Here is a 23,231-nt window from a genome sequence, read left to right as displayed (position 1 = left end):
AGAGATTATAGAAGTGGGAAAAAGACCCATATGTACAAAAATATTTATAGCAGCTTTTTTTGTGGTAGCAAAGAATTAGAAATTAAGGGGGTGCCTGTCATTTGGGGAATGGCTGAACAAGTTGTGGTATATGCATGTTATGGAATACTACTGTGCAATAAGAAACGAGGAGCAGATGGACTTCATATTTAGCTGGAGAGGCTTATACGATCTGATGCTGAGTGAGAAGAGTAGAGCCAGGAGGAATTTGTACACAATTACAGACACAACGTATGTGACGACCAGCTTTGATAAACTAGACTCTTATCAGCAATCCAGAGTCGTAAGTCAACCGCAAAAGACTCATGATGGAGAGAGATGCTTACATCCAGAGAAAGAACTGAGTTTGAACCCAGATTGAAGCAAACTACCTGCCCTTTTTCTTTTTCGTTAGGTTTTGTTTCTTCTTTCCCAGTCTTCATTCCATCTGATACAATCCTTCTTTATAACCTGACTAATGCCTAATGTGAAAGTATTTGCAGATACTATACTTGATTGTATGCCGCCATGGGGGGGAGGGGGGAAGGAGAGAAAATTTGAAACTCAGGGAATTGTGGTAATGAATCTTGTAAAATAAAACTAAACAAATTAATAAAGACCAAAAAAAAAAAAAAGGAATAGCTGCTTCCCCTAAGAGTGGCGACACTGACATCTCCCAGCAGCTGAGAACAACCCCCATCCTGCCACTTGGCACAGGTAACCTTTAGGGAAGGCAGAACAATGGACTCTTTTAATAGGAAGTCAGGAAACCAGAGAACGGAGCCATCATTGCAACCAGACAACAATGTCATCTCAGCCTGGTTACCCTTAGGCAGCCGTATCCATCATAGTCGTAGCCAGACAAAAAATGTGCCATCTCGGGCTGGATACCTGCGATCTGGGATTGTTCTGGGCTGACAAGACAGCCAAGTTGAATGAAGTAGCTCAGATGTCTGGCCCACGCACTGATCAGGTTTTGTTAAATTTATAGGTTAGCCTTGGAGATGTTATTGTCAAGGACCTTGAGCCATAGAGGGAATGACGTAGAAAGGATTGGCTATTGGGCTTTGGACTTACTCTCCCTAAAGCCCTTGGCCCCGGTGCTCTTCTTCTGCTTCTAGTACCCCTTCTAGGGCTTTGTACCTCAAGTGGTGATTTCATACAGGAAAGTGTAGTGGTATACAAATGCCTGACACATTTCAGGTACCTAATGAATGCTAATTAATTGACTGACTATAGCATCATTAATCTTATACAGACTACCCCCATTCCCCATCTGTAACTGACAAGATCACAGTATTTGAAGCTAGAAAGGAACTCAGTTCCAATCTGATTGTACTTCCTCTAAAGCCAGTGTTCTTTCCATCATACTTGGACAATGTCCCTGGATCTCAGCCTTTCTCAATCCTCTGGGCTCCTCTGGTGACACCATTGTCTCCCTCTCCATCCCCTCTCTGACTGAGTCTAGTATACATAACTGAAGTGTCCAGCCAAACCTTACCTTACCCCCCAAAGTGTGAAGAATATGAACCACATACAATTGGATTAAATTACAAATATGGTTCATGTTATTCAGGTTTGTGCACATGTAATTCAATTCAGCAAACTTTAAAAAATAAGCTTTTATTGATATCTTTTGCTTTTTACATTATCATGGTTTCCCCCAATAACCCTTCCTCTCCTATCCTATATAACAAATAATTTAAATCAAAAAAAGGGGAAAAATCAGCACAATTGATCAGTTTATTGAAAAATTCCAGAAATCTGTACCATGTGTAAGAAAAGGACCTATTGATCTCCGACTTCCATGAAAGGGTGGATTAAGGCTGTTTCTTTCATATTTCTTCAGTCAAGTCCTTTTATATATATATATATAATATAATAATTTGTCATACATAATTATAACTTATCATATATTAACATTTACTTCATACTAACATATTGCTGTTATATAATATATTGATAATTATAACTTATAATCTTAGTTATAATTATTATCCTTATAATATTGATACATTCAACGTGAGATTGTTCTTTCTGTTTACATAACAGTGTCATTACTGTGTATACTTTCTTGGATCTGCTTAGCTCATTTTGGATCAGTTCGTGTAGATTTTTCCATGTTTCATTGTATTCATACACACATTCTTTCTTACAATACAGTAATGTCCCATTATATTCACATACCACACTTAGCTTAGCCATTTCCCCAGTCAATGGGGATCTACTTTGTTTCTAATTCTTTGCTTTCACAGAAAGTTCTGCTTAAATATTTTGGTATATATGGAGATTTTTTTCTTATCAGTTGTTTCCTTGAGTTTGTATAAGCCCAGTTATGAAGTCTCTGGGTCAAAGATTATGGACATTTTAGTCACTATTTGCATAATTAGAAATTTTCTTTCTGAAATGGGTCTAACAGTTTACAGCTCCACCAACAATGTATTAATGTGCCTATTATGCCACATTGACCATTTGTCATTTTTGCCAATTTTCACATTGTGAAACGAGACCTCAGGGTTGTTTTGATTGGCATTTCTCTTATTATTTGTGATTTGGAGCCTTCTTTCATGTGGTTGTGAATGCTTTGCAATTATTTGAAAATGGTTTTTTCATAACCTATGAGCTCAACAAACCTTTTTTGAGCACTTACTATGTATAAGGCGTTGTGCTGGGTGCTGGGGATACCCTTAAGGAACTTGCAGGAAGCAAGAGAGAAGCTAGCCTACAGATAAGTAAATAAGTTTTTTTGGTGGGGGAAAAAGACACCATCACTTTGTTGGGAGATCAGTAAAGAGCCTGGGTAGGTATAGGAGTGTAAAGTATGCACCAACAGCTTTCCAGAGGACTGTTGCTGTGAATAGCTTTTAGGGTTCTGATTACATAGTATAGTGAACAGTCTATTTATTCAATAACAAGTCAGAGCAAAAACATTCACAGAAAATCAAGGTACATCATTCACAATGTTACAACTAATCACAGAAAATCACAATGACATAATAACAATTTTTCACTAAAATGGCCACATAGTTTTCAACAGTGTTCACATAGTTTTGAACAAAATATAAAATGTAGTCAATCATTCAATCATAAAGTACAAAAGGTCAAAGTCCTCCACCCATGGGACGCACTAAGTTACAAATCAGTCACTATTCAATCATTAGTCACTACTCAGTACCCTCTTAAGGGGTAGTGGAAAATGCACAGGCGATCCACCCCTTGGTCACAAGTAAATCATATTTTTATCAGTCACTAATCAGTACCCACGGAGAGGTTTTTTTCATCTTGACTCAGGGCGGGCTTTCAGCTTCCATGATTCCTCTTCCATGGTCCCAGCTCCCACCCAAATCTAACCAACTGCCACCTAAGTTCAAAAGCAGAGAGCTCCCAGCTCCTTGTCCAGCTCTCTGTGCAGTTCCTGCTCCATGTTGAATCTCACAGTATTCAGTCTACCTCAAGTCCTTCACAGCTTCTGTTCCTGGGAAGAGAAAACTTAACAGATCTACGGACAAAGTGCTGGCAGGCACCACAGTCATGTTTCCTCCAGCAGCTTCAGCTGGCTCTGGAAGTCCTCAGCAGCCCAGGCTGACTCTCAGAAGTCTTCAGCACCATAAGTGCTATTCTCAAAATCAAAATCACCTTGTCCAGCTTCCATGTGGCTTGATCCAAGAAATTCTGTCTCAGTTCTCAATTCTCATTCCTCTTCTCAGTTCTTCTCAATTCTCTGTTCAGTCTTCAGTACAGCAGCAGCTGCCCTGCGTCCACGATGCTTATCCCAAGAAGTTCTGACTGTCCAGCTTGTGCTCTTGCTTATATACCACAGAGTTCCTCCCCAGAAGTTCACAAGTTGTGGGGTTCACATATTCTATTTCTTAACAGACTTGATACAAGGCTCAAAAGAAGCTTGAACTGAAACAAGGTGTTAATTCAATCGCTGAAACAAGGTGTTAACTACTTTTTTGCTTGCCATTACAAGGAGATGACATCTGTGTTGAGCATTGAAGGGATGTAGCAATTTCCATTTCAAGAGGAATTAAGCCCTTTCTGGTGCTTCCTCTCAGACCCCCCCCCCCAAACTTTTTATCTCCAAGTGAATAAGAAATTTTAAAATGCTTACTATGTGCCAAGTACTGCAAATCCAAATAGAAAGGGAAGATCATCATTATTCTTAGGGAGCTCACACTTAAGACATTGCATAGGAAGGGGTCAGATATAGGATGAATGGAAAGAAGTTCTTAGCATATGTCAATATATCTATCCCCACATACTCAGGAACTTGGAGGAGACTGAACCACCTGACCCTTTGGGGAATATGTCTGAGGGTCAGAGTGTGGGGATTCTGGGTTCCTTCCAGTAGAGGTGAAGGATTTTGGTGAAGGGGAGGTCAGCATCAGGCAAAGAGGGTTAAAGGGGAAAGGGACATTGGCAAGAAGGTTGGAGGTGGGGTATTCGTGGGATAGGATGGGAAAGAGCCTTCTGACTTGGTGTCACTTCCAGTTAATCCCCTTCAAACCTCAGAACCTCTTGTTAATAGCTCAACTTTGGGGATTTTGCTTCCTTTGGCTGTCCCATGCTATAGTAATGGGCTGTTTATTGCTGCTGTTAGCCCCTAGTTCCTGAAGTAATGTTACATTCTCGTTGGACCCCATTTCCAACCCAGCTAATGTTCCCTTGTGGGGGTTTTTTTTTCCGCCTTAGAAATCCTTGTTTCTCATTTTTTTTCCCTATACCTGTATCTTGTCTTTTGGCTTAGCCCTCTCTAGAGATAAATCGTTAACCCTCGTACTTGAGGGCTTCCATCTTGGATCTTGTATTCAGCCCTTCCTCATCTTATTCAAAGATTGCATTAGATGGTTTGTAAGAGTTTATTCTCAGGGCGGCCAGGTGGCACAGCGAGTAAGAGCACCGGCTCCAGTGTTGGGATGACCTGGAGATCAAATCTGGGCTCAGATACTTAACACCACACCCAGAAATAACTGGCCGTGTAACCTTGAGCGAGTTACTTAACCCCGATTGCTTAAAAAAAAAAAAAAAGTTCATTCTCCTATGAGCAGCCTTACTTGCCTTCTCTTTTCTGGGGTCCTTTTCCTTGCCTTCAGTACAAGAAGTGTCAAATAGGATCATTAAAGTCAGATCCAGAAGGACCTTAGATCCATCAAGTCTTACCCATCTCATTTTAAAGATGAGGAAACCAAGGCACAAAAAAATTAAGTGACTTCCCTTAGGTAATGCAAGTGTCTAAGTTCACTGGCTCCTGGGGGGCTCTCCTTTCTATTTTATTTTTAAGGTAAGAAGATGGTACAAGATAAGTCAAACTAGTGACATAGAAAATGATAGTGCAAGAAGCAGCAAGGGACACACTTGGGTCTTCTTGTCTCCAAGGCAAGCTTTTTGTCTATTAGGCCACCAAGCTTCCTTTAGTACCTACCATATATAAGAAGCAGGCAGCACATTTTGGTTTAGTGGTAGAGGGCTGACCTTGCAGATGGGCAGACCTGAGTTTAGGTTCTGTTTCTGATGCCTACTAGCCATATGATCCAGGAAAGTCAGTTATTACCCACAATAGTAACTAATCTTTTTTTTTTTTTGGAGGGGGAAGGCAGGGCATTTGGGGTTAAGTGACTTGCCCAAGGTCACATAGCTAGTACGCGTTAAGTGTCTGAGGCCGGATTTGAACTCAGGTCCTCCTGACTCCAGGGCCAGTGCTCTATTCACTGTGCCACCTAGATGCCCCTGTAACTAATCTTTTAAAGCCAAATTGCTGTTCTTCATCAGTGTAAAGAATTTGTCTGATAGGAGTTCCCTATACCCCTGAAATTACACATCCAGACCTAGGTGGGGAAAAAGTACAAAGCAGTGCTGGGGATGGTACACAGAAGAAAAATAGCCCTGTTCCTGCTTTGAAGGACTTTAGAATTAAAGGGGAAGAAGGACTGTGACCAGCATACAAATATGTATGCTACAAGGGAGGTGATCCCAAAATGGGAGTGCTCCCAGAAAATTTGAGGCATCCAGGCTCATTTTCAGCTTAGGGAAGAATCAGGGAAGGCTTCCTAGAAAAGTTGGCACATGAGCTGGGCCTTGGAGGAAGGAAGGATTTCAAAAAGGATATGGAAGGCATGAATTCATGGCATAGAAAAAAGGCCCACCCAAGTGTTTGAAAGTGAGAGAGGGCAAAGGAGGAGCACTTCTCTGGTTTGGCTTTAGTGAATGGGACAGGATTTGAACTCGGGTCTTCTTGATTCCAAGGCCATCACTCTATCCATTGCGCCATCATCATTATCATTAACAGTCATCATTGCTGGCATTTATATAGTATCTACTATGTTCCAGCACTGTGCTAAAATGCTTTACAGCTATCTCATTTGATCCCCACCACAGTCCTGCAAGGTGGGTACTATTATTATTCCCATTATTCAGTAGAGGAAACAGAGATGTAGTGACTTGCTCAGGGTCACATAGCTAGTACACGTCCAGGGATGAATTCGAATTCAAGTCTTCCTGACTCCGGACCCAGCATCCTATTCACTGTACCACCTGACTGACAGACAACATGAGAGATTTTTAAAAATATACTGCCAAATCCCAAAATAAGCATGTACTATTCTAATATGATTCGACAAAGCATATACAAAAGCAGGAAAAATTTTAATGAAATGTTTTTTGAATAATTTGTATTTTGGAGTGAAAGTAACATGAATTAATGTGCTCCATGATTTTTGCTTGGTTTAACACTTTGCATGATAGCCATAGATTGAAATGTGCTGAGAACAAGGACTTTTGAGGGAAGCTAGAATCAGTCCTTCCACTTGTGGGACCTGCTTCCTATCTTCTGTCAATATTTCTGGAATCTGATATGTGGACAGAGTGAGTTCATCATTGTTGATCAGTATATTGAATTTAAATATGTTTGTGTGTGTTAGTGTATGTATATGTGTATTTATGCCTGCATTCACAATTTATATTTCCCAAATGCATAAAAGCACCAATCATACTTTGCTTTTGTTAGCAGTCAGTCATCCTGTATTTATTAAATGCCTTATATATGCTGTTCATTTTCTTTGGTTTCTTCTGGGGGAGATCTAGAAGGCTTATAGCCTGGACTAGAGCTTAGCAGCTACATTTTGCCAGAATGATAGACACAGTTCTTGAAGGGCTCGGACCAAGTGACTCACAGTCTATATAAAGGGATGAAATCTGTTTAGAACAGGAAGCTTCCATCATAGTTTCCTCTTTTTTTCCTCCACAAACCTGAAGCTGTGAGAAATCACATGTAGAGTTAACCAGAACACTGAAATCTATTCCCCATGGAGATTTTCTACCTTTGTTTTAGGGCCAACCATTCTTTTGGAATAATTACCCCATTTATTCATCTTTTCTTCATAGATTTCTTCCTCCTCTGGTTGCCATTTAAAGCCATTCACAACCTGGTCCCACCCTTCCTGTGTAGCCTTATTTCATAGTTTTCCCATTTACTCACTCCTGGGTCTAACCAAACTGGCCTTCTCTACTGTTTCTCATACACAGCCCTCCATCTCCTACTCCAGGCCTTTTCATTGGCTGTCTCCCCTGCCTGGGATGCACTCCATCCTCACCTTCACCTCCTGGAATCCCTTGTCTTTTTTTTTAGGCTCAGCACAAGCACCACTTTGTATGTGAAGCCTTTCCAAATTTTGTATACATCTTTCCCACCCTATATGTTGTCTTCAGGCAGAATGTAAGCTCCTTGAAGACTGTGATTTGTCTTACTTCTACCCCTAGGACCTAACACAACTGGTGCATAAAAGATGATTAATAAACACTTGCTGATTATTACCCTTCCTCAGTATCTCTCTGAGCTGTGTATATGGCCCCCAACACTGCTGCTTCCTTGGTTTCACAGTTGTCCTTGCTTTCTTGACCTCTGTCTGGCAGCTACTGTTTGCTTTTGACATAGCCAGTCCCATTCCCAGTTGCACATTGTATTCCCTGAATGCCTTGGTCCTTCCCTCAGACTGCAGTGGTCCTTACTGCCACCCTTACAGGAAGAAATTGGCAGCCCTACCTGCTACTGATGCCCTGATCCTCCCACTAAACAGAGTACCTTCAGTAGAAGCTTGTGGTGCTGAGGGGTGGGGATCAAGTCTCCAACTTGAGGAGTCTTTGCTATTTAGCATCAAATCTGACTTTTTATCCAAATAAATTTTAGCTGACTACAATGACCAAGATCTTCTAACTAGCCTCCAAAGAATATATACTGCCACTTAAAATTCTAGGAAGGGAAATGTTGTCAGCTCTGTTTATAATAAGGAAGATGATTTTTTTTTTCAGCTATATGAGGGATTGCTGTGAGGGCCGGGGGAGATGGAGGGAGGACAATAAAATTCAGAGTTGGAAAGGACCTTTGGGGTTATCTAGTCTAACCTTCCCCTCCCCCATCCTGATTGTAAAGATAATCTAAGTCCTGAAAAAGGAAGTACCATGACCAAGGTCACACAGGTAGTTTGTTATTTGAACCAGGCAGCTGTTATCTTTCTTCAGATTTCAAGTGCAATGTTCTTTCCACTATCTCCCTCTCTCTGGACAGGAGCCTATTCTAGGCTCTCTTTTTAAAAATTAGATAGAGCACTATTTTTACTGGGTTGGACATGCAAATACTGCAGAAGTAAAGACAGTCCCTGCTCTCACGGAACTTTCATTCTCATGGAAGAAGACTACACATAAAAGGGAGCTGAAATTTATTAGGGGGAGAAAAGGTAGAAAAGTAGCCCCTAGAGTAAGGAGCTGAGCCTGGGTTAGAAGTGAAGAAGAGAGTGGAGTCAGGAAAACCTGAGTTCAAATGTGGCTTCAGATACTTATTTTCTGTGTGACCCTGGACAAGTCATTTAACTCTGTTTCCTTCAGTTTTCTCATCTGTAAAATGAACTGGAGAAGGAAATGGAAAACCACTCCATTATCCTTGCCAAAAAAACCCCAAATGGGGTGGCCAGGTAGCACAGCGAGTAAGAGCACCAGCCCCAGTGTCGGGATGACCTGGGGATCGAATCTGGGCTCAGACACTTAGCATCCACCCCGAAACACCTGGCCGTGTAACCTTGAGCAAGTTACTTAACCCCAATTGCTTAGGGGCGGCCAGGTGGCTCAGCAAATAATAGCACCAGCCCCAGTGTTGGGATGACCTGGGGATCAAATCCGGGCTCAGATACTTAGCACCATACCCAGAAATAACTGGCTGTGTAACCTTGAGCAAGTTACTTAACCCTGATTGCTTTAAAAAAAAAAAAAAAAGAAAGAAAACCCCAAATGGGGTCACAAAGAGTTGGCCATGACTGAAATGATTAAACAACACTTCCTCAAATTAGGGTTTCAGGAGAGAAACTCACCAACTGGAGGATTTTTCATCCCTAATAAACACTTTTTGACTCTTACAATTCAGTCGTCCTTGCCCAACTGAGTATTCTGTCTCTAGTGTGGGCATTATTTTCCTTTACAGTAGCACCATTTGAAATATTTGCACATTAAAAATAGCCCAGACTAAACCAGTAGGGGGTAACCAGGGCTGCACCCCTGATGTTGACATCCCAAGCCAATAGGTAGTACAGTAGATAAAATAAGATTCCTGGACTCAGGGAAATCTGAGTTGAAATCCAGCTTTAGATACTTACTAGCTGTGTGACCCTTGGCAAATTTCTCTCTTTTTCTCAGTTTCCTACTATAAAATGGGGATAGTAATAGCATCTATCTCCTCAGGTGAAAGGGTAAAGGTAAAGGTAAAAAGAGGTAAAATCATAAAGTGCCTTGGCACATCCTAAGTTCTATGTAAATGTTAAGATGATGATTCTTCCTCTGGGCAGCATCTCCTGCTCCCAGCTAGAGTCCTTCTTCCCACTGGAAAAGGGGAGACTACACTATCTTATCTTCAGGGGAGTTACCTGGCCTAGGTACCTACCTTGTATAAGATAATAAACAACTCCAACTCTTCCCAACTTACTGTCCTCTTCTCCCCTCCTCCTTTTCTACTGTGCCTTCTGAGCACTTTCCTCTGTCATGGAATAGTGGAAAGGTTGCTGGCCTTAATGTCAGAGAACCATGGTTCAGATACTAGCTCCATTCTTTTCTCCTTGGGTGACCTTGGACTGGTCACATCACCCTTTGTGGGCCCCTGTTTCCTCTATAAAATGAAAAGCTTTGGAATGCATGGTCTCTGAGGACCCCCTACCTCCAAACCTAGGATCCTACCTATAGACTTCTCAGATTTCCTTCTGTGCTCTGGTGTTCCATGAAACCTAGTTTTCTGAGCCTGGTTGTTCTCTCTCATGCTCCCTGACGTTTTGAGCATGTTTTTCCCCACTGCCATTTTCAGAGACTCCCTTTGCCACTGCCACTCAGTAGCCCCGTCTCTTTTGAGGTTTACTCCATCCTATGGAGGCAGCTTGTTGCATAGTGGATACATTGCCTGACCTGAAGTCATGAAGACCTAAGTTCAAATTCAGCTTCAAACAATCATATAACAGCCATATGACCCTAAGCAAGTTATTTAACCTTTGCCTCAGTTTCCTCATCTGTAAAATGGGAATAATAATAGCACCTGACCTCTATGATTGTTGTGAGGATCAAATGAAATGACATTTGTATTTAAAATTCTTGCATCAGTGTTCATTTGGGAAACTGAACTGTAGTTTTCTCTCTCTGTTTTTGTTCTTCCTGATTTAGATTTTAAAACTTTATTTGTGTCATAGAGGGAATTTGGTAGGATTCCTTCTTTACCTATTTTTCCAAATAATTTATATAGTATTGGAATTAATTGTTCTTTAAATGGTTAGTAGAGAGATGACTTTTGTAAAAAACAAAACAAAAACCCAAACTAGCACAGTGGTTGGTATATAATAGGCTCTATTATATAAATGCTTATTCCCGTCCCGTCCTGTTCAAATATTTGTATACTGTCATCCATGCTCCTCCAGCTCTTCCTCCCTTCTCAATAAACTCAGTCCCTGGCTCAGAGTTGTCTTCTCCACACCAAGTCTTTATTCTTTTCAGACACCCTATCCTCTCAGTACTTGAACCTTCTTTTTTTTATTATGGTTTTTTTTTTATTAATTTGTTTGTTTACTTTTAGTTTACAAGATCCAATTCCACAATTCCTTGAGTTTCACATTTTGTCCCCCTCCCTCCCCATGGAGGCATACAGTCAAGTATAAGATCTGTAAACACTTTCACATTATACAATAGTCAGGTTATAAAGATGGATTGTATCAGATGGAATGAAAAATGGTAAAGAGGACATAAAACCAAACAAGAAAAGGAAAAATATCAGGTAGTTTGCTTCAATCTGGATATAAACTCAGTTCTTTCTAGTTCTTTCTCTGGTTGTACACATTTCTCTCCATCATGAGTCTTTTGGGATTGACTTATATCACTGCATTGCTGAGAAGAGTTCAGTCTATCAAAGTTGGTCATCAAACATATGAGTACTTGAACCTTCTTTACTCTCTTCACCCAGGTCTCAAGTCTACCTCTGCCTCTACAATGTAGCCCCAAACCAAACCTTTCTGCTTCAGTTAAATTTGCCCCAAATTTGGGAAATAGAGTCTATGAGAAGCTGAAGGTATTGACATTTGAAACCAAACCTTTAGATCATCAATACATTTTTTAAAAATAAACACTTGTTGATGGAGCGCCAGATGGTCTCAGAAAAATTTAAAAATACTTACATGAACTGATGCAAAGGGAGATGAGCAAAACCAGGAAAACATTGTATACAGTAACAGCAATTTTGGATGATGATCAGCTGTGAATGACTTAACTATTTACCCAACTGTTGCTTTACCTGTTTTCCCTAATAGTTTATATAGTATTGAAAATAATTGTTCTTTAAATGGTTGGTAGAGAGGTAGCATTTGTAAAACAAACTAGCACAATGCTTGGTATATAGTAGACTCTAATGATCCAAGACAGTTCTGCAGGACTTATGATAAAAATGCTCACCATCCTTAGAAAGAACTGATGGAGTCTGAGTGCAGATCTAAGCAAACCTTTCCTTTACTTTTTTTTTTTTTAGATTTGGGGAGGGTTTTGGTCTGTTTTCTTTCACAACAGACTAACTTGGATATATATTTTGCATGACTACACATGTATAAAATTGCTTGCCTAAATTGGGGGAAGGGAGGGGCAAGGGAAGGAATTTGGAATTCAAAATTTTAAAATAAATGTTAAAAATTGTTTTTACATGCAATTGGGGGGAAGGTAAAATATTTAAAATTTTTTTTAAGAAATAAAAATATGATGATGGCGGAGTAGAAGCAGGACCTCCCTGCTGCTCCGGCTTCCACCTTCACCAATCCATATAAAAGGGGACTCTAAACAAACTTTGGAACTGCAGAACCCACAAAATGACACAGAGAAGTTAACCTCCCCCTGAGGCCAGCACAGTGCTCTGGGAACTATGCCCAGCCCCACTCCTAGGCTTTAGCCCCAGGGCGGGCCTGACCAGCTACCTGCCAGAGGGACTCCAGATCAGCAGCAGCTGTGGCGCTTTCCAGATTCATCAACACATAGATGTGAAGGACAAAGTGAGAGGTCAGTGCAGTCTGGACTTTGGGACCAGTAAGTGGGAGTGTGTGGCTTTTGCCGCTGAGACGCGGCCAGCCAGCACCACGTGGCAGCTTCAGCTCCTGGCCTGCAAGGTGTAGGGGGACCAAGCACCAGTCTGGGGGGTAATCGCCTTTGCTTTAACCTTCTTGGATCTGGATTGCAGTCTAGGGGGGAGGTCCTGGGGTGTGTGTCCAGATTGCCAGAGCGTGTGGAAACCTCAGAGAGGGCACCCATCGAAAACCCCAGCGTTTGGGATGAAAGCTCCCCTGAATGGTGGCAGAGTCCTACTGTGGCAAAAAGCCCAGGGGTCAAGTGACTGAGGGGTGACATGACCAGGCAAAGGAAACAAAGCAGACAGAAGATTCCAGCATTAGACTCCTATTTTGGGGTCAAAAAGGAGCAAAGCATGGAAGAGGAGGAAGACAGTGAAGTAAGGAAAATTCGAGCTGGTTACAGGCCATAGAGGACCTTAAGAAGCAGATAAGAGAAGTGGAGGAAAAATTGGGAAGAGAAATGAGAATGAGGCAAGAAAATAATGAAATGAGAGTCAACAGCCTGACTGAGGAAAATAACACCTTAAAAAAATAGACTAACTCAAATGGCAAAAGAGGCTCAAAAAGGCAATGAGGAGAGGAATGCCTTAAAAAGCCAAATTTGCCAGATGGAAGAAGAATCTCAAAAGCTCACTGAGGAGAATCATTGCTTCAGAATTAGATTGGAGCAAATGGAACTAATGACTTTATGAGAAATCAAGATGCTGTTAAACAGATCCAAACAAATGAAAGAACAGAAGGCAATGTGAAATATGGAAAAAACCACTGACCTGGAAAATAGATCCAGGAAAGATAATTTAAAAATTATTGGACTACCTGAAAGCCATGACCAAAGTAAGAACCTAGAAATCATCCTCCAAGGAAGTTCTCAAAGAAAACTGCCCTGATGTTTTAGAACCAGAGGGCAAAATAGAGGTTGAAAGAATCCACTGATCACCTCCTGAAAAAGATCCCAGAAAGAAAACTATTAGAAATATTATAGCTAGGTTCCAAAATTCCCAGATCAAGGAGAGAATATTACAAGCAGCCAGGAAGAAACAATTTGAATATTGTGGAAACACAACCAGGATAACCCAGGATCTGGCAGCTTCTACACTGAGGGATCAAAGGGCTTGGAATATGATATCGCAGAGGTCAAAAGAGCTGGGATTAAAACCAAGAGTCACCTACCCAGCAAAACTGAGTTTCATGTTTCAGGGGAAAATATGGTCATTCAGTGGAATAGAGGACTTTCAAGCATTCTTGCTGAAAAAAACAAAGTTGAATAGAAAATTTGACATTCAGATACAAGAAGCAAGAGAAGCATGAGAAGGTAAACAGAAACGAAATCATAAGGAACTTATCAAAGTTGAACTATTAACATTCCTACATGGAAAAACAATAATTGTAACTGATGAAACTTTTCTCAGTAGTTGAAGGGAATAGAAATACATATATATGTCTATATATGAGGGTATATGGGCATATGAATACATATGTGAATGTGTGTATATATGTTTACAAGTATACATACATAGAGGGCACAGGACCAATTTAACAAGAAGGGATGATACTTAAAAGGTGAAATTAAGAGGTGAGAGAGGAATATAACGAGAGGAGATGGGGAGAGACAGAATGGGGTAAACTATCTCATGTAGAAAAGGCAAGGGAAAATGGTTACAATGGAGGGGAAGAATAGGAAGGCAAAAGGGAATGGGTCAACCTTATTCCCATTGAATTTGGCTTGAGGAGGGAATGAAATACATACTAAACAGGGTATCTCACCCTCCAGGAGAGTAGGGGGGGAAGGGGATGATGGAAGGGAAGGCAGGCTTGGGGGGGGGGGGGAGTTAGAAGCACCCACTTTTGAAAAGGGATGGGATCAAAGTAGAGAATAGAACAAGTGGGAGGTGGGATAGGAGGGAGGGAAATATAGTCAGTCTTTTACAGTATATCTACTATGTTACTGTTTTGCATTAGCCACACATGTACAACCTATACTGAACTGCTTATCTTCCCAGTAAGGGTGGGTGACAAGGGAGGAAGGGAATGAATCTGGAATTCAAAGTTTTAAAATCAAATACTCAAATATATATATATATATATATATATATATATATATGTACTATTATTAATACTATTTTACATGTAATTGGAAAATAAGATATATAGGCACTGGGGCATAGAGATCCATTGGAAAAGTCGAAAGGGGCATGGGAGAGAGCAGAGTGGAATAGGGGGTATCCTGTGGGACTGCTGTTTTGGGGCGGTGGATAGGGGAAAAATGGGGAGAAAATTTGTAACTCAAAATCTGGTGGAAATGAATGATGTAAATCAGAAGTTAATAAAGCATTTGAAAAAGAAAAAATATAAGGTGGCTAGGTTGCACAGTGAATAGAGCATTAGCCCTATAGTCAGGAGGATCTGAGTTCAAATACGACCCCAGACATGTAACACTTACTAGCTGTGTGACCTTGGGCAAGTCACTTAACCCCAATTGCCTTGCCCTCCCTCCTCCAAAAATAAAGAAATGAGGACATAATAAATAAACAAACGTGTTAAGCTTAGGGTCCAACAGCTAATATGTGTCTGAGGCCATATTTGAACTAAGGTCTTCCTCACTCTAGGTCAGGAACTCTGTGCTACCTAGATACCTCAGATCTGGGAAGGCCCTTAGGCAGTCTACTTACATTTTACTTTCCCAAATTCCTTTATCATTTATAAATGAAGTAACTAGGAAAGTAAGATTTCTGAGGTCAGATGATAAAAGAGTAGCCAAGTTGGTTCTGGAGTGCAATTATTTTTTTCAACCTAGTGCTCTAATGGCTAGGGAACAAACTTAAAATTGCTATAGGAATCCATTTAGTTCAATAAGTCACTCTAGATTAAAAGATTATAAAACACTTTGACCACAGTAACCTTGTGTCAGAGAAGGAAGTTGTGTGACAAAGAGCATGATTGTTATTACTCCCATTTTACATATGAGGAAATTTAGGCTTGACATGTTTAAGTGACTTGCTCATAAATAACATAGTAAGGAAGTATCAAGGTTGGGACTGAAGGGCTGGGAGAATTTCTTGACTTTGAGTTTTTTAAATATTAAAAAAAAAAAAACCATCACATCACCTGTGCTGTTAGTATAGACTCTTATGCCTTAATGGTCACCTATTTTTACAAAAGAAGAAATGCTCAGAATGACTTGGCCCAAAGTTACAAAGAATCAAGATTCAAACTGAGGTCTTAATGATCTTTCTTATTTCCCCAACTTAGACTTTGATCTTGCAGCCATTCTAGTCTCTAGGGAGGTTGTATTCTGGGAATGATGGGGAAGGTAATGTCCCAAGAATCCTCTCTGGTGTCCTCTGGTCCATCAGTTATATTTGCCCTGATTGCCCTCCCCCATTCACTGGGTGGAATGAGAGACCTGATAATTCTGCATTGACTGAGGTTGCTGTAGACTTGGTCTTCCTGCTCCTCCTTCCTCCCCCTGCCGTGGCACCCTCCCATTGAGTATGGAGTGGGAAGGGGGAGGATGTTTACATTCCTCAAACTGACTGTCTAATCAGGAGTTTTCCAGGCTTGGCATTTTTTAAATAACTAGGATTAGGGACATGGTAGATGGTCTCCCATTCCTCCTTCACCTCTTCTCTCTTCCACATTTGTCTTGTCTTAATGGTTACCTACTGTTGGGCCCCTACCATTGATTCTCTCAGCTGTCACTTCTAAGTGGGCCTTTATGGAGAATTCTTTCTCTGTTTCTAGCATGGGAGCTTCTCCGACGAAACCAGAACAGAAAGTTTTCTGAGTTGACAGCCTAGCACCTTCTTCTTACCTCAGACAAGGTTGAGAGGACTATGTAAACCTTTGGCATTCGGTTTCTTTAAAAAGTTAAGTGTCTACAGTGCCAGGTACTAAGAATGCACATATGTGCTTTGTGCACATCACTAAAGATGATAGTCCCTATCCTCAAGAAGTTAGATTATCCCTGTACCCCCAAATGTATCTACCTAAATCCAACAGGAAAAGCTAAATGTTGGTGTTTAGTTTTGAAATCTTGCATCATTCACCTGGCCCCAATATTCTTGTGTATTCCTTGGATTTAGAGCTAGAAGGGATTTGGGAGATCATTGAGAGGGGAGGGGGGAGGAGGAAGATTAGGCAACCTGGTGGCCCCCATTGGAGGTTTACCATACTAAAGCCCACTACAATAGAGAATTTCCCCGGTGCCAGAGATTTACTGCCTTTAACTTCCCAGGTGGCAGGGATTACAGGCCTGGCTTGGCTGGGACATCTCTTTGAATCAACTTCAAAGGGGTGGTTTTTGGACAAATACTGAGTTTGGGGGTTTGTTTTTTTTGTTTTGATTTGGGGGGGAAGGGCAGTTGGGTTAAGTGACTTGCCCAAGGTCACACGGCTAGTTTTTGTATTAAGCGTCTGAGGCTGGATTTGAACTCAGGTCTTCCTGACTCCAGGGCCAGTGCTCTATTCACTGTGCCACCTAGCCACCCAATTTTTTTTTTTAAGATAAATGGATAAATGAATGGATAGATAACTATTTCAATATGATTGGTTTACTTTGTGATGCTATGTATTTTTTTTAATGCATTTAAAAGCATTCTTCTGAGAAGGGCTACATTGCACTCACCCATAGCCAAAGGAATCCATGACATAAAAAAAGAATCCTTACTCCAGAATATAATAAGATCTCTGTTTGGCATTTAAAGTCCTTCTGAACCTTGACTCCAGCCTATTTTTCTTTTGTTACCTCCCTCTTACACAGTTGATGATCCAGCCAGACTGGCCAGCTTGCTTTTCCTCTTGTGCATGCTGTTTTCCCTCTGGCTTCTCTTTCCCTTTGCACTTTCTGTCCCCCTGCCCAGAACCACTCACCTTCCTCACCTCTGCCTCTAGGAATCCCTGATTCTCAAGTGGCTACCTCCTAAATTAGGCCTTTCTTTATCCTTGCAATTATCTATTCAGGACACACACCCCACTTATTATTTGATGTTTATATTTATTTTGTTCTTCTGTATGTTGTTTCCTCCTTCCTTCCCTCCCCCTGTAGCTTACATTCATAAATGAGACTGTTCAGACCCTGAGGCCAAAGACTGAAGTTGGCCTCCCTGTTAAAGACCATTCTTCAGGTTCCTAATATCTGTACAAGGCACTAAGCTAACAAATGAGAAGACGTAACTGATGCTAGAAACATCATAATAAACTGTGGATTTTATTCAACTATCAGTTCATAGATTTTTGTGTGTTCTTTAATTTTTGATACTGTATTAGATGAAACATTTGTGGAGTTTTTTTTTTTTATTAGTTTTGTGTTATTACAATCCTGTGCAGTCAGGAAGTCCTGAGTTCAAATTCAGCCTCAGCAGTATGACCCTGGACAAGTCACTTATCCTCTCTACATTTCAAGTTTCCTTATCTATAAAATAAGGGTAATAAAGCATCTACCTCCCAGGATTGTTGTTAAGATTAAGTGAAGTAATATTTATAAAGTATTTTCCTTAAAGTGCTATGTAATTGCTAATTATCATTAATACTATTATTCATCTTTTTGTCTCCATAACAGCCTGTTATACTGAAGTGAATCAAATTATAATGATCATGATAGCTATTATTTATCTAGCACTTTATGGCTTGCATTTTACTAGTGAAATCGTTTGTTCCTCACCACAACCCAGTAGAGTAGGTGCTATTATGTTTTCTGCAAAAGGGAGGCTTAAGCAGATTTAGTGACTTGCCCAGGATGGTGTATAGCTAGCCTGAGGCAGATTGAAACTCAGGTCTTCTGGACTCCACTTCCAGAACCCCAGCCATGGAGCCATCTAATGCCCAGTGCTGCCTGCCTAACTCCACCACTATTGCCTTGGTGAGCCCTAGTTCCCAAGCAGGAAGATGTAGCAGTTCTCTTCATCTGTTGCCAAATTTCTTAACTCGGGGCTGTGGGGTTCTCTTTCTTTTTCAGACTGTGGAACATGGCTTCCCCCACCAGCCCAGTGCCCTGGGCTACAGCCCCTACCTCCGGATCATGGCTATTGGGACCCGGTCTGGAGCCATCAAGCTGTATCTTTTTCATTGCCCTGGCCCCGCTTCCCCAGAAAGGCTCCCAGAAGACCCACTGAGGAAGGACAGAGCTTTTGGACATCTCTCCTTCTTTCCTCCCAAAGCCAGACTTTTCTGCTGGTCTCGGGTGGGGGAGGTTCCCTGAGAGGCGGTACTGACAAGCTGTGGCCTTCACATCCTGGTCTGTGGTTGTTTTCCTCCCTTGGAGCTCCAGGATTCCAATTTTACCCTCATGTGTAACTCGATATCCCCATCCCCTACCTGATCCTTGGAATGATCGAAAATGTTTCTGTTTGTCTCTCAGTTGAACCCTGGGGAGACAAATTCAAAAGCAACGTCTTCTCTGCCCTCTGGGACCTGTCCTTTGATGGGGGTGGGGGTGGGGGTGGGGGGTTGAATTCTATAGATTAAATTCAGATCACTTGGCAATATTAATAAGTGCTTATTTATTAGTTCCTAGGAGGCTTTAATAGCAGCAAGAGCTGTTATTTGCCCTACTGAGGGATAACAAAGGGTGCAGATGGGTAGTACCCTGGCATAGGGGTGAGGGTAGACAGGGTATCCCTGTTTTCTGAAGCTGAGACCTGTCCTGGGAATGATCCGGATGAATGAAAAAGCAGACATCTGGCTACAGCTGGAGCTGCAGCACGTTGGAATGGCCACGCTCAAGATAAGGCTGGATGGTCCTCCCAGGCCCTCATTGGAGGGAGGTGGGGTGAAGAGTAGGTGGTCTGCCAAGATGAGGAGTAGGCTCATAAATTTAGAGCTTGGAAGGGATCCTAGAGGTCATTGTAGAGGAGGAAACTGAGGCAAGCAGAGGTTAAGTGATTTGCCAAGATCACGTGTGGCTGTTAAGTTTCTGAGGCTGGATTCCAACCCGGGCCATCTGACTCCAAGTCTAGTATCCTGTCTTCTATACTATGCATTGATTTCAACTTGCTGCCTTGGTATCTATGGCTCCTTCTTGCAGTAGTGTTCATGATCTACGACTTTTGAGAAGGTCTTTGATCAGATAGTTGTCCTTGAGGCATGGTACTATTTCTTTACCTCCAGAACTATTAAGAATTTCCCTGTTAGAATATAAGCTCTTTGAGGGTAGAGTTTTTGTTTTACTTTTGTTTTCTGTGTCCCCAGTATTTAACACAGTTGAATGATTGGGCCTGGGGTGGCACGTTGGTTTCTCTGTGAATTGAGCACAAATAGGTAAATATTGGGGGCCTTGCCTAATCTCAGAGCCCATTCTGACTGTTGGTTATTACCCAGAGGCCCTTGGGAGACCAGGGTGGACCTAGAGTAGCCAAGGGACCATTTCAAGAACCACCAAGAATACAGATTGATTTAATGGCCAAATTGAGTTATATTAATTGGGGTGGTTAATCTTCTCTCCCAACCCTAATATTTTCTGGGTCATTTCAGGAGATGAAATGTACTCAGATCTAATCCTTAAACCTTCCCCAAAGGGCTGTGGACCAGAGGCAAGAGTCCTCTAGGGGGGCAGCTAGGTACCACAGTGAATAGAGCACGAGCCCTGGAGTCAGGAGGACCAGAGTTCAAATCCGGCCTCAGTCACTTGGCACACTTGCTAGCCATGTGACTTTGGACAAGTCACTTAACCCCAATTGCCCTCCGGGAAAAAAAAAGTTCTCTAGGGACTCTCCAGTGAGATATGCCATCTACAAAACTGAACCAGCACATAATTATCAAACAGTAAAGACATGCAGTCACTTTGGTTACTTGACTAGATGCCTCATTTTTTCCTACTTGGAGGAGAGATTTGATCTGAACTGGGCCTTGAGTTGAGGGAAGGGAGATGGGGAAAGGGACAGGGACAGGACAGGACAGGTCTTGCTGAATTTGAGTGGGAGGGGTAGATACAGTTGGGAGGACATGGGGCCTTGCCTGGTGCAGAGTGAATCAGCCCTGCATCTCTGCCAAATTAATCATTACCAAGCCAGTCCTGAGAAGGCTGGGCATATCCTGGTTACCAGTAATATGTCAGATTTGTCCTGCAAGCAACTGCTTAGGGTGAGGAGGTGGGGATGGCATGGGTTTCTCATACTCCCTTGCACATGCTCCATATGAATGCTAGGCTCGTTGAAGCTTTGGTGTCCAAGGACCTTTGGTCAACAGCAGCAACTGCTTTTGTTGGGTACAGTGTGGAGAAGTAAAGCCATCCCCTCTCACAGTCAAAGTGGGATAACTTTTTGATAATGACAGTGTGTCTGAGGTATTAACCCCTTGCTATCCCCTTGCCTTATAAAAAGTGAAGGTTTTTCCCCCTACCCTAAGCCCATTGGGAAAATGAATCATTCCTCATGAATACCCAGCCCCTGGTCTCTGAGCTAGAGAAGTTTACAGTTTTCACTTACCTAGTTCTATACACTAGACATGGGACATGGGACAGGGGATAGAAAGGGAAGGAGTTCCCTTCCCCAGTTTTCCTAGAAGTTGGGTGGAATGGATTGGGTCTTCTCCTTTTAAACTTGTTCCTAAACCAGCTTCTAGCTATGGTGCCCCTGGAGTGGAGTTCATGGGTCTTCACCGGGAGAACAATGCTGTGATACAAATCCACTTCCTTCCTGGCCAGGTGAGGGTGTCATATACTAATTAAATAAGGATGTGATAACAGGTGCAAACTGGGATAGAGGGAAGAGGTGGGGCAGGTTAGGTCAGCTTTGTCCAACTGCCCAGACTGTAGCTCTAGAACCATGGGCAGGATTTAGAAAGCCAAGTGAAGACTGTTGCTAAGATTGCTAGCCCCCCTCCCCTCGTTTCGTCCCAGCCAATATTCAGAGTCATGCCTTGTCTTCATCTAGAAGGAATGCAGCCTGATTGACTAAGGGGCAGGAGTCTTCCTTTCCCTTTATCCTCCCTCACCCCACCTTGTTACAACTTGGAGGAAGGAGGGAAACAGTATGATAACCATAAAGTATGGGGAGTGGTGCTACCCTTGGACATAAGAGGTGCCGCCTCTTTTTACAAGGTGAAGAATGAAAGCCCTGTCATTAACTGATGCACAAAGAATCCCCCAAACCGATTGTGGTAAGAGGATCCCTGGGTTTTTGTCCAAGATGACTAGCTCTCTCCTCCCCCATCCCTACCCCCACAGCCAATGTGCTGCTCAGCTAACTTAAGCAGCATGTTCAGCCCCCATCTCACCTCCAACATCCATCTTTGTCCCGTTCTCCACTCAGTGCCAACTGATCACCTTACTGGATGACAACAGCCTGCACCTCTGGAGCCTAAATCAGAGAAATGGGGTATCTGAGCTGCATGAAGAGAAATTCTCCACACTTCGGGGCCCCCCAGGGTAAGTAGCAGAGCCTAGGTCCTTACCCCTCTCTAGACTCTAATGAAGAAGCCAAATTCTAACACACACCCCTAGCCACTGCCCCCTAGCTTCCTTGCCCTTGGTACCAGCAGAGAGTTCAGTTCACCTTTATGACCTCGGAGTATGGCTTCAGTTTGTACTTGGGGCCAGGTTGTGGGAGCTGCCCAGATGAATGGCTAGGATACACAGAGGGCATCAGAAAGTATCTGGTGTGTTTTTCCAGCATGGCATAAGAAGCATTGAGGTTTCAGAGCTCACAGCCATTTGTCTGGGTTTGATGAAGAGAGTAACTGATATGTTTGTGTTCTTGTCCAGAGGCCCGTTTATCCCAGTGAGGTTTCCAAAGCACAGCGTACTCTAGCGCGGGTGCAGTTCAGAAGGGGAAGAGACCTGACTTCTTATGAGTGGGGCTCACAGGCAGAGACAACCTGGCCCCCGTCCCTTCCCTAGTCCCTCACACTCACCTATATTTTCTGCCTTAATTGGGGATCTTGGCAGTTGGAATACAACAGTGAATTTTCCTGTTTGCAGGGCTGCCCCCAGTGCTACCCAAATCACGGTGATTCTGCCTCATTCCTCCCAAGAGCTGCTATATCTGGGCACTGAAAGTGGTAACATATTTGTGGAGAAGCTGCCCTCTTTCCAGATGCTAGAGGACCAGACTATCAGTACTGAGGCTGTCTTGCAATGGTGAGCTGGGCTGAGGATCTTGGCAGACCTTCATAGAGTGAAACTAAGGCCAGCCTTATCCACTGACATAGCAAATAGTTGTGAGCATGGTATAACTGGAAGGGGCTGGGAAGCAAGAGTGAGTTGTGGGAAAGGAGGGATGTACCTGGGATGGTACATGTTGGTTTTTAGGACAATAGTGACAGTATACATAAAACACAGAGCTCATTCAGTTATACATCTCAGGACTGGGCAAGTTGGGTATAGATTTCAGGATAGATTGTGCCCTCAGTAGGGAGTAGAGGAGGGAGACAGAGACTTTTCCTCCTTGTTGAAGATAATTTGGAATTTGGAACATGTTCAGATTTGAACTTCATCTCTGGGTAGCCATTGGACACTGCATGTCATTGCTTTGTCTGGATTTTGGACTGGCCCCCAATCACATCTTCATCACAGCCAGCTTCTGGGACAGGGCTTACCAGGGGCATTTGAGAACATTGCCTCCTTTGAAGTTAGCCAGGGCCCCAGCAAGGAGCCTG

The 23,231-nt window shown here is 42.3% G+C and overlaps 1 protein-coding gene across 9 annotated transcripts in view; it reads left to right on the top strand.

Annotated features, from left to right (window-relative positions):
- LLGL2 (LLGL scribble cell polarity complex component 2) overlaps nt 1–23,231 on the top strand; it is a 77,303-nt gene that overhangs the window by 36,192 nt on the left and 17,880 nt on the right. For all 9 annotated transcript variants that reach the window (XM_069076427.1, XM_069076426.1, XM_069076432.1 and 6 more), the window contains 4 exons: nt 18,595–18,692; nt 21,198–21,279; nt 21,887–22,002; nt 22,555–22,713. In XM_069076427.1, the coding sequence (XP_068932528.1) occupies nt 18,595–18,692; nt 21,198–21,279; nt 21,887–22,002; nt 22,555–22,713 (455 nt within the window). The remainder of the gene's footprint in view (nt 1–18,594; nt 18,693–21,197; nt 21,280–21,886; nt 22,003–22,554; nt 22,714–23,231) is intronic.

This window comes from Petaurus breviceps, unplaced genomic scaffold (genome assembly GCF_028583685.1).
Source record: "Petaurus breviceps papuanus isolate PSGF00001 unplaced genomic scaffold, PetGlider_PUasm1.0 90925, whole genome shotgun sequence".
In the NCBI taxonomy this organism is placed as follows: Eukaryota; Metazoa; Chordata; class Mammalia; order Diprotodontia; family Petauridae; genus Petaurus; species Petaurus breviceps.
The sequence above is the reverse complement of the archived record's forward strand: the minus strand, read 5'-3'. Positions and strand labels throughout refer to the sequence as shown.